The following is a 16,036-nucleotide window of genomic DNA, read 5'->3' as shown; positions in this document are numbered from 1 at the left end:
TGTGACCTGTCTATGCTGTAGCAAATGACTAGTTATACAATAAAGATATAAGTGAATGATATAAGACTTTATTATAAAGAAGTAGGAGCAGTAGATTTTCAGTTGCCAGGTTCTATCAGAGCAGCAGCTCAGATGAACTTTAAATGTCATTAGGGTTCTATGAGCTTCCTCTGACCTTTAGCTTAAAGGCCAGCTCCTCTGGATAAAGTATCTTAACTTTTATAGACTGCATGTCCTCCAACTTTCTCATTTCCAAAGTCACAGGGTGTGAAACATTGAGTCTTTTGTTAAATGTGCTACATTAACAGAGAAAGATTCATATTTCTTGAAACACCGAAAAGGCTTTTGGAAAATACTGAAAACACTTTTAGGGCGTCATTAAAGGTTCAATAAGCGACTTGCATACCTGCTTAGGTGTCTGCCTGACGGGAGTCTACTTGTTTATTGATATTTGCTAACTCAGTTTCTTAGCTGATGACTGGCTGTGTTAATTTCCTACAGAAGTGACAGCAGCTTCTATACTGATTTCTACATCAAGGCTTCAGGTCTGTTTTCCTCAAAAATACTCACTTTCACAAGACACAGTACAAAAAGAGTATAAGTACTTTCTTAAAATATTATTAGCAACTAGTAAAAAAGCAATTCCAAGAACATGGTATAAAGTGGAACCTCCAACTGAGGAGAAGTGGCTAGGCACTGTGAGAGAGAGATATGTAACGGAAAAACTGACGCATAAACTGAGATTGCAAGAACCTCAATTTCATAACAAATGGAAAAAATGGTCAGAGCCATGAAGCCATGAAGAGGACACCACTACCATCACTGGATAATAAGAACTCGAAAAGAATAATTTATGTTTAACAATGTATTCATGTTGCTCCTCACCACTGTAAATTATTTCAGAAAATTATATAAAAAAAAATACTTTCAGTTGCTCCTCTACAGTGGCAACAGTTGCAGTTATCCTAGTCAGCCAATGTTCACAAATGACCAACGCCCAGCACAACAGTCCAACATTCCATGTAACATTTCATGTAAGAACACCACCATGCAAAATGGATAGTACTTAATGAATATACACATGCTAATGCTTAATGGAGGATTAACAATGCAAACAATGAGTCGTCTTAAAATTATTTGGATTTATTGAGTCTTCATCATACCGAGCAGTAGTAGTTCACATAATGAGGCATCAAGTATTATTGCATAACATTTGTATTTGGTCCTTCACTTTTCTGGATTGTCTGGTTATTCTTGTTAAGGCACAACTAGAGGTAAACTGAAAACCTTTAGTTAAGGTTAACCAAGAACATTGGTCTCTGTTTGGCACATCTTTGGTCTTTGGTAGTTTTTTGTGCAGTCTGTGCATGTTGTCTGTTGAGCTTATGGAGGAATTGTATTGGTTCACTGAGCCAGTACATTTTTTCTATATACCTGCTTTCAACAAACTGACCATAAATACGGCTGATGTAGTAATATGAAAGCCTTGTAACTCCAAATGCAGTCATTCAATGAGTGGATTTTTAGGTTCAGGACCTTTTCACATCTGACAAAAAATAATAAAAGAGGCTAACTGTCTTCCTCAGTCCCTGAAAAGATGAAGGTTTAGAGATACATGGCTTTCGTCGTACAGTGGTAGTTGGTGAGTTGGTACAGTCTCACTTCTTGGCGTGCTTCTTGCAGATGGCGATATACTCCAGTACATCATCAGGAGAGCCCATGGCCACCGGGGCTCGCTGATGGATGCTTGTGGGCTGGATGTCTAAGATATCCTCGAAGCCGGTGCTGGCCAGGCCGCCTGCCTGCTCCATGATGTAGGCCATGGGGTTGCCTTCATACAGCAGTCGCAACTTGGATGAAAAGCAGAGGGTTGGTTTCTAGTTTATAATCTCAAATCTTCCAAAAGGAATATTGAAATCAAACTACACTAAGTTACTTTAAAAATGCATACATGCATACATGCATACATACATACATATATATATATATATATATATATATATATATATATATATATATATATACAGGGTGGGGAAGCAAAATTTACAATGAACATTTAGTTGTTTTTTCTCAGCAGGCACTACATCAATTGTTTTGAAACCAAACATATACTGATGTCATAATCATACCTAACACTATTATCCATACCTTTTCAGAAACTTTTGCCCATATGAGTAATCAGGAAAGCAAACGTCAAAGAGTGTGTGATTTGCTGAATGCACTCGTCACACCAAAGGAGATTTCAAAAATAGTTGGAGTGTCCATAAAGACTGTTTATAATGGAAAGAAGAGAATGACTATGAGCAAAACTATTACCAGAAAGTCTGGAAGTGGAGGAAGCAACAAAAAACATACCAAAGCTTTTATTAAAGCTCTCAAATCCAAAATCCTAAAGGATCCAACCAAATCCATGACAAAAATGGCAATTGAACTTGAGGTAGACAACAAGACCGTTAGAAATGCAGTAAAATATGATTTGAAGATTTAAATTCTCATGACTTTCAATAAACTAATTGGTCATACACTGTCTTTCAATCCCTGCCTCACAATATTGTAAATTTTGCTTCCCCACCCTGTATATATATATATATATATATATATATATATATATATATATATATATATATATATATATATATACACACACACACACACACACACACACACACACACACACACACATATATTTATTTATTTATTTATTTTTCCTGTATTGTTAATTGTTCTTGTGTGGAAAAGTTTCACAGTAAAGTTGTTCTGCATGGAAGTTATCTGAAGACTGTGTAGTTTTTTTGTGCCACAAAGTTTTTTTAGTGAGGGAAAATTCAAAATAGTGATTTTACTGTCAAAGCATAGGTATATACCTGTAGCACCACCTTCTTATGATGCAAATGAAGCATTTTTTTGGTCTTTTATCTGATTCTCAAAGCTCTGAAATTACAATATGTATTATGTAATATATATTGTATAATACATATACATACACACTTATGTATGTAATATGATTGGTCAGTTCTAATAATAGTCCAGGAGCAAAACAAAAAACAGCAAAACAATTACTGTAGTGTGTTAGTGAAACAAAACCAAAAGAGCCAACTGTAAAATAATGTCTTTCTACTCTTATTGGTATGTTGGTAGCCTTCTACACCCACATAGTGTGTCCCCATATTGAGCTAAATCTTGCACATACTGGAAGGATGTGGAAAATGAAGAAACAACATTGTGACACTGTCACAAGTAGCCAATGTATGTAAGCTTATAAGTAAGAATTGTTTCACAATACTGATGATTTTCCAGATGAAGACAGTGCATTAAAATAACTAGAAATACGACAGAAAGTGCAACTTAATTGATTGATAAACAAAGGAAATATGACAGTTTACAGCAACAGGGAGCTGTTGTCTTTCATGACTAGCCAAATCTTCCATTCATATCTAAGATTCTGGAGAAAATAGTAGCCAATCAGTTCTGTTACTTCCTTCAGGCCAACAGTCTGAGAATTTCCAGTCAGATTTTAGGGAACATCCTTGTACAGAAATGGCACTGGTCAAAGCACCTTCTAACTGCTTCAGATAAGGGTCTGGATTCTATACTGGTTTTATTAGACCTTAGTGTGGCTTTGGACACTGTTAACCATCACATCCTTCTGCAACGACTGAAACAATCAGTTGGTATTAAAGGATCAAGTTATGTGGATCGATGAATGTGGTTCAAATCCTATCTAACAGAATGTTTTCAGTTTGTTAATGTTAATAATCGATCTTCTCAGTCCACCACAGTCAGTCATGGAGTTCCTCAAGACTTGGTTCTTGGATGAACACTGTTTATCTTATACATGCTTCCTTTAGGTAACTTAATAAGGAAACACTCCGTCAACTTTCATTGTTTTGCTGATGATACCCAATTATATTTATCTATTAAACTTGATGAACCCAATCAGCTAACCAAACGACAGGAGTGCATTAAAGAGATTAAAGATTGGGTGACCAACAACTTTCTGCTGTTAAACTCAGACAAAACTGAAGTCATTGTGCCAAAACCGCTGTGAGGAATCTAGGCGTCATTTTCAATCAGAATTTATCATTTAACTTAGACATAAAACAGATTTCTAGAACTGCCTTTTTCCATTTGTGTAATATTGCTAAAATTAGGCATATTTTAACACAGAATGATGCAGAAAAATTAGTCCATGCTTTTATTACATCCAGACTAGATTATTGTAACTCACTTCTCTCAGGCTGTCCCAAAAAGTCCTTTAAGACCCTTCAGCTAATCCAGAATGCTGCTGCTTGTGTACTGACTAGAACCAGTATCAGAGACCATATTTCTCTTGTGTTGGCTTCTCTGCACTGGCTCCCTGTAAAAGCTAGGATAGACTTTAACCCTTTCATGCATAGTGGTCACTCCCATGGACAGCTATTCTACAGCTGTTGTCTTGTATACTCATGGGTTTTGTTGTTTTAGTTCCATATCAGCCAACACAGTGGACGCTCATGCATCATCCCATAAACTGCAATTCAGTCCATTACTGTAACTTTGCTGTTCTTGATAAACCTAATCTGCTGTGACATGTTTGGCTGTAAAGCAATTGTTAATTGTTATTAGACTGTAATTAACATTTTTGTTTTGTTTTTTTTCCACAAAAAGTTTTTGTTTTTTTTGCATATTATCTCCATGAAGTGAATAATAACTAGTATTAGAGTATGTTAAAATGTGAGAAAACATTTGATTAGCAGCATTAAAAACGTTCTTATTGCATAGTTTTCCATATCACTTTCTGATATTAGGTCTTAAATACACGTTTCTTTGCTTCAAAAATTAAATGCATGATCTCTGGCTGAGTGAACATTTTTGTAAGTCCTTAAAAAATAAACAAACCTTGATCGCATTGTTTTTTTTCATGCCTAAAGAGGAACAAAAACACAGGAAAAATATATTGACAAAGGTTTCATAATTCATGCATGAAAGGGTTAAAATACTCCTCACTTACAAAGTCCTTCATGGCCAGGCACCTACTTATCTGAAAAAGCTTTTAGTTCCATACAATCCATCTAGAGCGCTATGCTATCAACATGCAGGCTTACTGGTGGTCCCGAGAATCTCCAAAAGTAGGAGGGGAACGTTCTCTTTTCTAATCTTGTCCTCTATTCATGTCCCAGCAAATACATGCTCCTGACTCTCCTTCTTCCCTGGAGTGTCTGTGCTTTATGTCCTCACAGGCTTTCCCTGGATCATCTCTGGACCTGCTGCTGTGGTCCTTCTTCTCTCCTGCCTTCATTGTCATCACTCACTTATCCATATAGTGGTGATAAGTGTTTATTATGTAGTTCCACAGATGGTAGAGGTTTCTGTTATTTGTACTAACAGTTGCAGTAGTAGTATACCCACTGTTAATACTAGTATTTGTAGTAGTACTGTTACCAGTCATGGACATTTGTACTAGCTATTGGTAATTATACTAACACCAGCAGTTCTACTTTTTAACAGTTCAAGTGCAGTTTGCTATGCATCCACCACCCCCCCACCCCCCAATCTCTCTCTCTCTCTCTCTCTCTCTCTCTCTCCCTCCAGGAGTCGGGGTCTGCTTGAGGTTTCTGCCTGTTAAAAAAAAGTTTTTCCTCTCCACTGTCACTGTTACTGTAAAGTGTCATGAGATGACTTTTGTTATGATTTGGCGCTAAATAAATAAAATTTGATTGATTGATTGATTTCGAAATATGAACCAGAACAAAGATCTGAAGGCAGAAACTGACTCTTACCTTCCCTTGGGGGCTCTTCACATTTCCTGGGTATAAAAAGATGCCTCCATACATCAGTGTTCTGTGAACGTCTGCCACCATGGAGCCAATATAGCGGGCGTTGTAGGGTTCACTGCCATCCTACAGTCACATAAAGCAGTACATGGGTAGGGTTTACCAAACCTGCACCAAAGAGAATCCTCATTCTGAAAATGAGCAATACCAAAACTGGAAAGAACATGATCAATAGAGACAAAACCAAGCACGAACCAAAAAATGTTGGTACTAAAATATGGAATGTGAGAGTGACTGGTTGTTCGTCTTTATATGTCAGTCCTGCGATGAACTGGCAACACGTCCAGGGTGAACCCCGCCTTTACCCAGTGAGAGCTGGGACACATTCAAGCACCCCCACGACCCTCTCAAGGATTAAGAGTTATGGAAAATGAATGAATGAATAAATGAATGAAATATGTCAAGCATGGACATTTAGGACTCTAGCACTGAAGATTTGATGTTACTGACCAATAATTTGAAGTTGAGTGATTATCATTATACAACCTCATTCATTCATTTATTCATTTTCTGAACCCGCTTTACCCTTACTAGGGTCACGGGGGTCACTGGAGCCTATCCCAGTTACTTATGGGTGAAGGCGGGGTACACCTTGGACATGTTGCCAGTTCATTGCAGGCAACATAACACCAGTAAAAGAGGACAACAGTGCTGTCATTCATTATATTCAGTGTAGACTCAGAGGATGTGAACAGAAGAGCTCCAACTCCAAGAAGGGGCTCCAACTGGGGCTTAAAATGAAAGCTAAAGCACTAGTGCCTCTAAGTGTAAAACCACTGATAATCACTAGATGCCAGCACCAAAAAGTCCAGCTTCCATAGACTTCAATAAAATTCTCTCTAATATCATTCAGGTCTCCTTCACTTTATTTAGACCCTGTAATGAGTGATCTGGTGGAAAATTATTGTTTGGTTAATAAGAGATTAGGGTGGATAGGTGGCAATGGCTGGAATACGTACTCCCAGGTTATTCAGTAAATTAACTCCAAACCCTTGCTCCATTCCAGTTTACACATTCTAATCACTGTATTGCTCAAAAAGAAAACAGATGGAAGTATGTTTTTAAGTATTTGATGGAGAATGATTAACAGTTCAGCCAAAATCTGTGGTTTGAAACAATGAGGAAAATCTGGACAAATAGTCTCAGTGATGACTATGAGGTTCAGTAATAAAAGATTACCCACTTTATTTTGTCTTCACGTGAAAAATGTGTATTTTCAAACACTCTTAGGTTGTAATTTTACCTGAGGGAGCTTCTTCTTCTGCAGATACTCTATGACAGCAGGCTCAAAGTATAGTGAATAGCCTTCATTCAAGCTGTAGATCTTTCCTTTCTTCTTGATCCTCACATCACGGTCAACCAGGATAAACTCACCAATGGCCTGAGGAGCAGAAAATAGAAACTATGACCACTAACTGTGAATGCTTTTGTGTTCTCTGACTCACATGAGACCACACACTGACCGGGTCCAGCATGAAGCAGTTGACTCCCTGGCCCGTGGACAGCACCATCATGGTGGCGCTGCCATAAAGGGCATAACCCGCTGCCACAAGGCTCCTCCCAGGCTGCAGTGCGTCCTTCTCACAAGGCTCAGTATCTGTGGTCTATGGGAGAGGGTGGTGTCATTTAGATTTCATAGCATATCTGAGCAGTAAGTTGGCAGCAAAGTTGAGCACAGTGCCTTGTTTAGGGATTTGTTCTCCTGAAAACAGTACAATTCTAAAAAGCAATACATATTCAATGATCAGCCCACAGTATTGTTAATATCAGGCTAATATGGCAAGCATTTTTAGCATTTAAAAACTGGGCTGCACCTATCTATGTACTGTATGTTCCTTTAGCAGACATCTGTAGTTCACCCTGTCAGTATTAGAGATATAACGATATGAAAATTTCATATCACGGTTATTGTGACCAAAATTATCATGGTTATCATTATTATTGTTGAAATATGTTCAAAATGTTCAAAAAGTACTTATGCACACACTGAAATAATTTAACCAAGTTGTATTTTGAAAAAAAAAAACCCGGCACGCACAATGTACTTTCTGTTGGCGGAAACATTAAAATAACAACATGTACACGTCAAACATACAAATGTGAATTAAAGATGACACCTTATGGCTATACGAGATATCTGCACTAGGGGTGGGAATTGATAGGATTTGATCAATATCAATGCCATTGTTGATTCTGCTTACCAATCCAATTCCTTATCAATTCTCCTATTGATTCCTGAGTGGTTTTTTGAGTAGGAAAAAAGGTAGTTGGACAGGTCATAGGTTTGACCATTTTCCAGATCAAATCAGTCACAATGTCACAATGAGGGGACCAGGTCCGTGCAAGCGCTCGGATCAAGAGGAGCAGGGGGAGGGACTCCACAGTGGAGGTCCTGCAGGCAGACACTTTAGAGCAGGAAATGAGCAGTATCACCATGAGTTTTCAAGGTGCTGTAATTGAACATGGTTTTAATGATAATTAGAATTTAAACGGTAATACTAACCATCCGGAATTTTACCACGGTTTATCGTTATACCGGTAATTGTTACATCCCTAGTCAGTATTAACATTCCATATTCCCACAATGATGTTCCTCCTGTCTACAGTTGGCATTCCAGATACTCCTGACATTCAATGACATAATTGTTCCTATTCATGTGTAGTAGGCTTTCAGGTTGAGATATCCACAATGTCAGTGTTACATATCTGCAATAGAATTCCTAGGGGAAAAATACCCATTTCAGATATTTACAAAAAATAGCTACCAGGCATAATTTCAATTTCAAATGTCCAAGTTGAAAAACTATTAAATACCCATAACATAACTCTACTTAAAATGTCATTACAGATACCCACAACTGACCTTACCAGTAAAAATGCAATGTAAGATATCTGCAATAACAAAGTGTAATTGTTTTGTAAATGACATTTTAGCATGTATTTATTTATTTAACCTTTTTTAACCAGGTAAGTTAGTTGAGAACTGATTCTCATTTACAATAATGTCCTGGCCAAGAGGCAGCATACAAGCAGCACAGGTTGCATGTACGAACAACAGAACAGATTAAATATCCCACAAACAAACAAACAAACAAACACGATGGACAGAAGAACCCATCACAATGACATATAACAAACAGAAAAGCTAAAAACAGGTGCAGTGGTCCAGAAGTGCATCACTCGCTAATCTTTTAAATGACAAGAGCAGTATGAATGAGGCGAGTTTTAAGGATCATTGCAAAGAATTCCAGTCATAAGTGGCTGAAAACTGGAATGATGATGAGCATAAAAAGGTTCATGGTTAATTAGGTATCCATAATAGAATTTCTACAACTGAAATACTACAACTGTATTAAAAAGGCTTGCCACAGACCTCAGTAATCTGTTTGGACCATTAAAACTTGAAATGGTCAGATTTCAACATGAGACCATACAAATACAGTCACAATTGCACAATAATCAACCTGGCTTTATCATTGTAAATACAGATGATGGAAAAGGACTTAATTAGGAAAATGAAATTAAGCAAAATTCCAGTACCTTTTTGTAGATGGCAAAAATGGTACCAATGGATACGAGACAGTCAATGTTAGATGAGCCATCCAATGGATCAAAGCACACGATGTATTTTCCCTGAAAAACACATCAAATTATTTGGAATGTTACCTGTACTATTGTCTGAGGTGTGTTTTTCAAATGTTTTTTTCCTATTTAAGATATCAAAACTACAATGAATAGGAAAAAATGGATTTCAACAATAGCTTTATGAAGATCTAATTAACCCTACTGTAAACATGTGATATGACATATACAGTAGAACCATCACTTTATATTATGCTCTATCAGTTATTTTCAATTACATTCTACTACTAACCATTTTATGTTTTGCATTTAATTTTATATTATATTTCTTCACTGAAAATTTGAAAAAAAGTTTGCAAACAGGTTCAAAATAAAAAGTGAAAAATAGCCAAATACGATAATTCTATTTTTTGAGCATGTATTCAAAATGTAATTAGAAATAAGCCTTTCCATGCGGTCAATGTGAGAGAAAAATAGATTCACTGCATTTACAGAAAGCGTAGTACATTGTGATCTGAGTCTGGATGTGAAATGCCTGATATCAGTGTAGAAGTTTTTGGTCATACTGTATTATTTTCATGCTGTTCTGCTGACAAACACATGTCCTGTGTCTGAAAGGGGTCTTTATGACAAGACGTGACAAAAAATGTGAGTGATCTGGTTTCAGTGTGTCAAAGGCTCATTTCAAAAATGAGATTGTGAATAAATGGAAACAGGTTTTTTAAGACTGGCTGAGTCTGATGCAATATCTTACTCAACTCTGAGTGTGTCCATTAGACAGGACCAGGAAGAGAACCGATGTGTGCTTTGGGTTTGTTGTGAGTCACTTACCCTGGCCTCCGGCTCCACAATGATGGCTTTTTCATTCTCTTCAGACACCAACACACAGGAGCTGAAGGAAGACTTGAGCATGTTGATGACCAGATCATTGGACAGAATGTCCAGCTTCTTCACCTGGTCGCCTGTCACATTAGTGCTGCCCGCGATGCCATACCTAAGGAGACCAACAAAAACCCTGTTTCAGCATATGTAGGAATGTGAGTGAGGCTGATCACCTTCTAACCCTCACAAACCGTTCTAATGTATGCTCTGTAATTACAAACCACTCAAAGGAGTAATTCATCAATTCCCATCCCTGGACTAATGAGTTGAACACCTTATTTCATCTGAACATGTCATTCATTTTACACAACAGGCTGCTTAGCTGTATTCTGATTCTAAGCAAAATAAATAAAGTTCACTTTTTATTCTGCTGCTCTGTCTACAAGGATATGACAAATGATTATATTGTACATCATATTATTATTATATTAATGAAAGATGGTTAAAAGGGTTGACTTAAACACAGGTTGTATGCAAGGTTGCAGGTTGTATGTAAGGCTATGTACCAAACTTTATTACTTCTACTTTGCAAAACACTACTACTGAGGACTGAAAAGTGTTATCATTTGAAACAAATTTCAATACCTTTGGAGTAAATCTAAATAATGTCAGAGCAAACAGAAAGCATTTCATAAATTTTTATCCATGATATTATGATTAAAATGTCAGGAGGCTGAAACACAAAACTGAAAGATAAAAGAGACAATTTCAGTTCAATCACACGGTGGTGAACAGTTTGTATTTTTATGTTATGTAACTGTGATGGAAATATACTGAGTGTTTCCCCTGTATCCCTAAAGATGTGTACTTTTCTTCCCACTGGCTTTCAGATTTCTGTGAAACACAGTAAACAATTATCACAGATACATGGATTAAGAAATTACTTTAAAAGAACACAATCATCAAAGATACAGGGTGGGGAAGCAAAATTTACAATATTTTGAGGCAGGGATTGAAAGACAGTGTATGACCAATTAGTTTATTGAAAGTCATGAGAATTTATTTGCCACAAGAAAATTTACACAATAGAAAATGTTTTTATTCTATGTGTCCTCCTTCTTTCTCAATAACTGCCTTCACACGCTTCCTGAAACTTGCACAAGTGTTCCTCAAATATTCGGGTGACAACTTCTCCCATTCTTCTTTAATAGTATCTTCCAGACTTTCTCGTAATAGTTTTGTCACTAGTCATTCTCTTCTTTCCATTATAAACAGTCTTTATGGACACTCCAACTATTTTTGAAATCTCCTTTGGTGTGACGAGTGCATTCAGCAAATCACACACTCTGTGACGTTTGCTTTCCTGATTACTCATATGGGCAAAAGTTTCTGAAAAGGTATGGATAATAGTGTTAGGTATGATTAGGACATCAATATATGTTTGGTTTTAAAACAATTGACGTAGTGCCTGCTGAGAAAAAACAACTAAATGTTCATTGTAAATTTTGCTTCCCCACCCTGTATATGTATATATCTACAGTACAGGCCAAAAGTTTGGACACACCTTCTCATTCTTCGCATTTTCTTTATTTTCATGACTATTTACATTGTAGATTCTCACTGAAGGCATCAAAACTATGAATGAACACGTGGAATTATGTACTTAACAAAAAAGTGTGAAATAACTGAAAACATCCCTTATATTCTAGTTTCTTCAAAGTATCCACCCTTAGCTCTGATGACTGCCTTGCACACCCTTGGCATTCTCTTGATGAGCTTCCAGAGGTAGTCACCTGAAATGGTTTTCACTTCATAGCTGTGCCTTGTCAGGGTTACTTAGTGGAATTTCTTGCCTTATTGATGGGGTTGGGACCATCAGTTGTGTTGTGCAGAAGTCAGGTTGATGCACAGCTGACAGCCCTATTGGACAACTGTTAGAATACATATTATGGCGAGAACCAATCAGCTAAGTAAAGACAAACGAGTGGCCATCAATACTTTAAGAAATGAAGGTCAGTCAGTCTAGAAAATTTCAAAAACTTTGAATGTGTCCCCAAGTGCAGTCGCAAAAACCATCAAGCGCTCCAACGAAACTGGCTCACATGAGGACCGCCCCAGGAAAGGAAGACCAAGAGTCACCTCTGATGCTGAAGATAAGTTCATCTGAGTCACCAGCCTCAGAAATCGCAAATTAACAGCAGCTCAGATTAGAGACCAGATGAATGCCACACAGAGCTCTAGCAGCAGACACATCTCTACAACAACTGTTAAGAGGAGACTGCGTGAATCAGGCCTTCATGGTCAAATAGCTGCTAGGAAACCACTGCTCAGGAGAGGCAACAAACAGAAGAGATTTATTTGGGCCAAGAAACCCAAGGAATGGACATTAGACCAGTGGAAATCTGTGTTTGGTCTGATGAGTCCAAATTTGAGATCTTTGGATCCAACCGCCGTGTCTTTGTGTGACGCAGAAAAGGTGAACGGATGGATGCTACATGCCTGGTTCCCACCGTGAAGCATGGAGGGGGAGGTGTGATGGTGTGGGGGTGCTTTGCTGGTGATGCTGTTGGGGATTTATTCAAGATTGAAGGCAACCTGAAGCAGCATGGCTACCACAGCATCCTGAAGTGACATGCCATTCCATCCGGTCTGCGTTTAGTTGGACCATCATTTATGTTTCAACAGGACAATGACCCCAAACACACCTCCAGGCTGTGTGAGGGATATCTGACCAAGAAGGAGAGTGATGGGGTGCTGCGCCAGATGACCTGGCCTCCACAGTCACCGGACCTGAACCCAACCGAGATGGTTTGGGGTGAGCTGGACCGCAGAGTGAAGGCAAAAGGACCAACAAGTGCTAAGCATCTGTGGGAACTTCTTCAAGACTGTTAGGAAACCATTTCAGGTGACTACCTCTGGAAGCTCATCAAGAGAATGGCAAGGGTGTGCAAAGCAGTCATCAGAGCTAAGGGTGGCTACTTTGAAGAAACTAGAATATAAGAGATGTTTTCAGTTATTTCACACTTTTTTGTTAAGTACATAATTCCACATGTGTTCATTCATAGTTTTGATACCTTCAGTGAGAATCTACAATGAAAATAGTCATGAAAATAAAGAAAATGCAAAGAATGAGAAGGTGTGTCCAAACTTTTGGCCTGTACTGTATATATATATATATATATATATATATATATATATATATATATATATATATATATATATATATATATATACTTTTTTTTTTTATATATAGAAGAACTCATAAAAATATAATCTAACAGTTAATATTTTCTTTGCTTTATACAGGATGTCAACAAGAAAGTAAGAATGATAGCTATGGGTTGTTAAGTTCTTTCACGGTACAAAGTTCTGATGAATGAAATTTTCATAATCAAACCACGCCAGCAAAAGTGAGCAAAAGATTCAGGTTTCTAACTCACCTGTCATTTACCAGGAAATTAACATATAGAAGAACTCCATACAGCCTGTTAACTTAAAAAAAGTTTGATTGAAACACTCTGAATTGATGTGACAATCTGGTTGGTCTAATAATAGTCCAGACCATAGTAGTAATTTCAGATAAAAATAAACACAAAGAAAACCAGCAACAGATGCATGACACTGCATTTCTTCACTGCTCATGGAACTTCATGACTGAACAGAGTATTGCATCAACCACTGAAATAACAAATAAATCAATCTCACAAGACACAATCGAAACAATTGCAAAACATTATTACTCATAACAGTAAAATGTGATTATCACTCAGGAAATGTGCTTCTATTTTATCTCACCTGCCATTTACCAGGAAATCTCTTTTGACTGTTGCACTGAAAACAGTACAGCCAGGATGTGTTCTTCCTTTAAATCTTCTTAGTCCAAATATACAGAACACTGATTGATGAAAGCTGTCAAAATGACTTTTCTTTTATTTAATAGAACTTTATTTCAAAGAATACAGTTAACAAAGAACAAACATACTATTGACAAGGCCACATGAACTTACAACAATCTTAACATAAAAACAAAAACAAACAAAGGGATTCTTTAACATTAGTTTTCTGTAAAAAGATCCTCATATAATTTGAGTCTTATCACATTTGGGGGAGTCTTTAAGCTCAGTACTGCATATGTAATATTCAATTTCAGCTAGGAGTCTGTCTAAAACCTAACAACCTGTCCTCTTTTTGACGTGGGGGTGTGGTTAGATAAGAGGCGTGTCCAGACCTGGTCTAGACAGGAAGCAGTATGCGTGGTAACATCACCTCATTCACTACAATGGAACGACAGCGAAGTAACACTGTAATGTGCAACTCGGAACCAAGCCAGGCACCAAACTCCAAGCCCCGGCTCACAGCTGGACACAGAGCCCGGCTGTGCACACAGCAGTGCCCGTGTCACTTAAACGCACCTGAGTCCCAGTTAAGTTCAATGTAACTGGAAGCTGATGGACAGCCTTACTCGAACCGGGGCTTGGAGCTTGGTGCCCGGCTTGGTTCCGCGTTACATATTATGGTGGTACTTTGCAAATGAGGTGATGTCTGTCCATCACCACTAATATTGGTTCTTGTCTAGACCAGGTGTGGACACGCCTCTCATGTAACCACGCCCCCACGTCTAAAAAAGGCCAGAATGTTTTATAACCACAGAAAAATTTTGTCAATGTAGACCACGCAGAAAGTGTTTTGTAAAAGCAAAAAACGGGTTTGTAGGAGCAAAATAAGCTTTATAGGTGCATTTTAAAAAGAAAAATATATCTTTGGTTTACAAAACTTCTCTTGCACTTCCAATACTTCATGTACGTGTACCATGTAATCTGGCCTCATCTTGACGCCATACTGAACGCTCACTTTTGCCAACGTGGATGGACCATTAGAAGCGTCATTCATCGCCAGAGCTTTATACAGTGAGAAGACGAAGTTCACACAGTGTAACTGCCAGTCTTAGTCTCCAGTGTTATCAAATGTAAAGTCACCTCATTCCCACATGGTTGAGGGTACTCACAGGTGGGCGATCCCAGCTTTACGCACGGCGCTGGAGATGGCTTTGACCGCCGTGCACAGCGAGTTCAGCAGGGTGGTCAGCTCACCCGTGCCCTTCGCCCTCTTGCCCTCCTCCATCACGAACCGGGTCACGGTCACCACGTTGGTGTCGAAGGTTCCCTGATCGGACATGGTGGCAGACACGGTCTCCTGCAGCCAGACAGACACAGTAGAGTAGAGCAGAAGCTGGAGGAGGAAATGCTGCAGAACTTAAATGCAGCTGGAACACGGAACTGAGCGGAGGGAGTGAAGAAAGCCCAGCCAATCCAGAGCTGTGGGAGAGGTGTGGCAGCTGGAGACACTGTCCGCATTGTACACACCAGTCTGGAGTGTGAGGGTTCACAGACTGATACTGAGACTGGGATGTGAGCAGAAGAATAGACGCTGCACATACCTGCAGTGGGACACACTTTACGCAACAACGACCTGCACTTTTCAACACGTCTGGAAATGATACGTGGACTAAGAGCACATTTGTCCCCTCCTGCACTCAGATTAAGTTTTTCAGGTTTCTGATATTTTTGGATTGTGTACAGTGTAGTGTGACTTTTCAACAGAATACTTTAAACTTAGCCAATACCAATACGTACTACTTATGTATGTGTAAGCACATGTATATTATCCATCAGTCAGTTTACTATTACAGTATAGGCCTGTTATTGTCACCCTCAGTTACATTTAACACCCACCTGGTGTTTCCATGGAAACCACTACTAAGTGTTGTCTGCCAGGTCATCAGGTTAGTAGTACCTCTTGTTTCAACTGGACTGGTTTAG

General features: G+C 38.3%; 1 protein-coding gene across 1 annotated transcript; it reads right to left on the bottom strand.

The window, feature by feature from the left end:
- Nucleotides 1-1,118: 1,118 nt before the first annotated feature.
- Nucleotides 1,119-15,499, bottom strand: LOC115425645 (fructose-1,6-bisphosphatase 1-like). The gene is made up of 7 exons (XM_030143316.1): nucleotides 15,223-15,499; nucleotides 10,227-10,389; nucleotides 9,354-9,446; nucleotides 7,277-7,417; nucleotides 7,057-7,194; nucleotides 5,760-5,879; nucleotides 1,119-1,850 (listed from the first exon to the last, which is right to left on the bottom strand). The coding sequence occupies exons 1-7, from the start codon at nucleotides 15,390-15,392 to the stop codon at nucleotides 1,659-1,661; spliced, it is 1,017 nt and encodes a 338-aa protein (XP_029999176.1). The 5' UTR covers nucleotides 15,393-15,499; the 3' UTR covers nucleotides 1,119-1,658.
- Between the last annotated feature and the right edge of the window lie 537 nt (nucleotides 15,500-16,036).

Source organism: Sphaeramia orbicularis, chromosome 9, assembly GCF_902148855.1.
Source record: "Sphaeramia orbicularis chromosome 9, fSphaOr1.1, whole genome shotgun sequence".
Lineage (NCBI taxonomy): Eukaryota > Metazoa > Chordata > Actinopteri > Kurtiformes > Apogonidae > Sphaeramia > Sphaeramia orbicularis.
The sequence above is the reverse complement of the archived record's forward strand: the minus strand, read 5'-3'. Positions and strand labels throughout refer to the sequence as shown.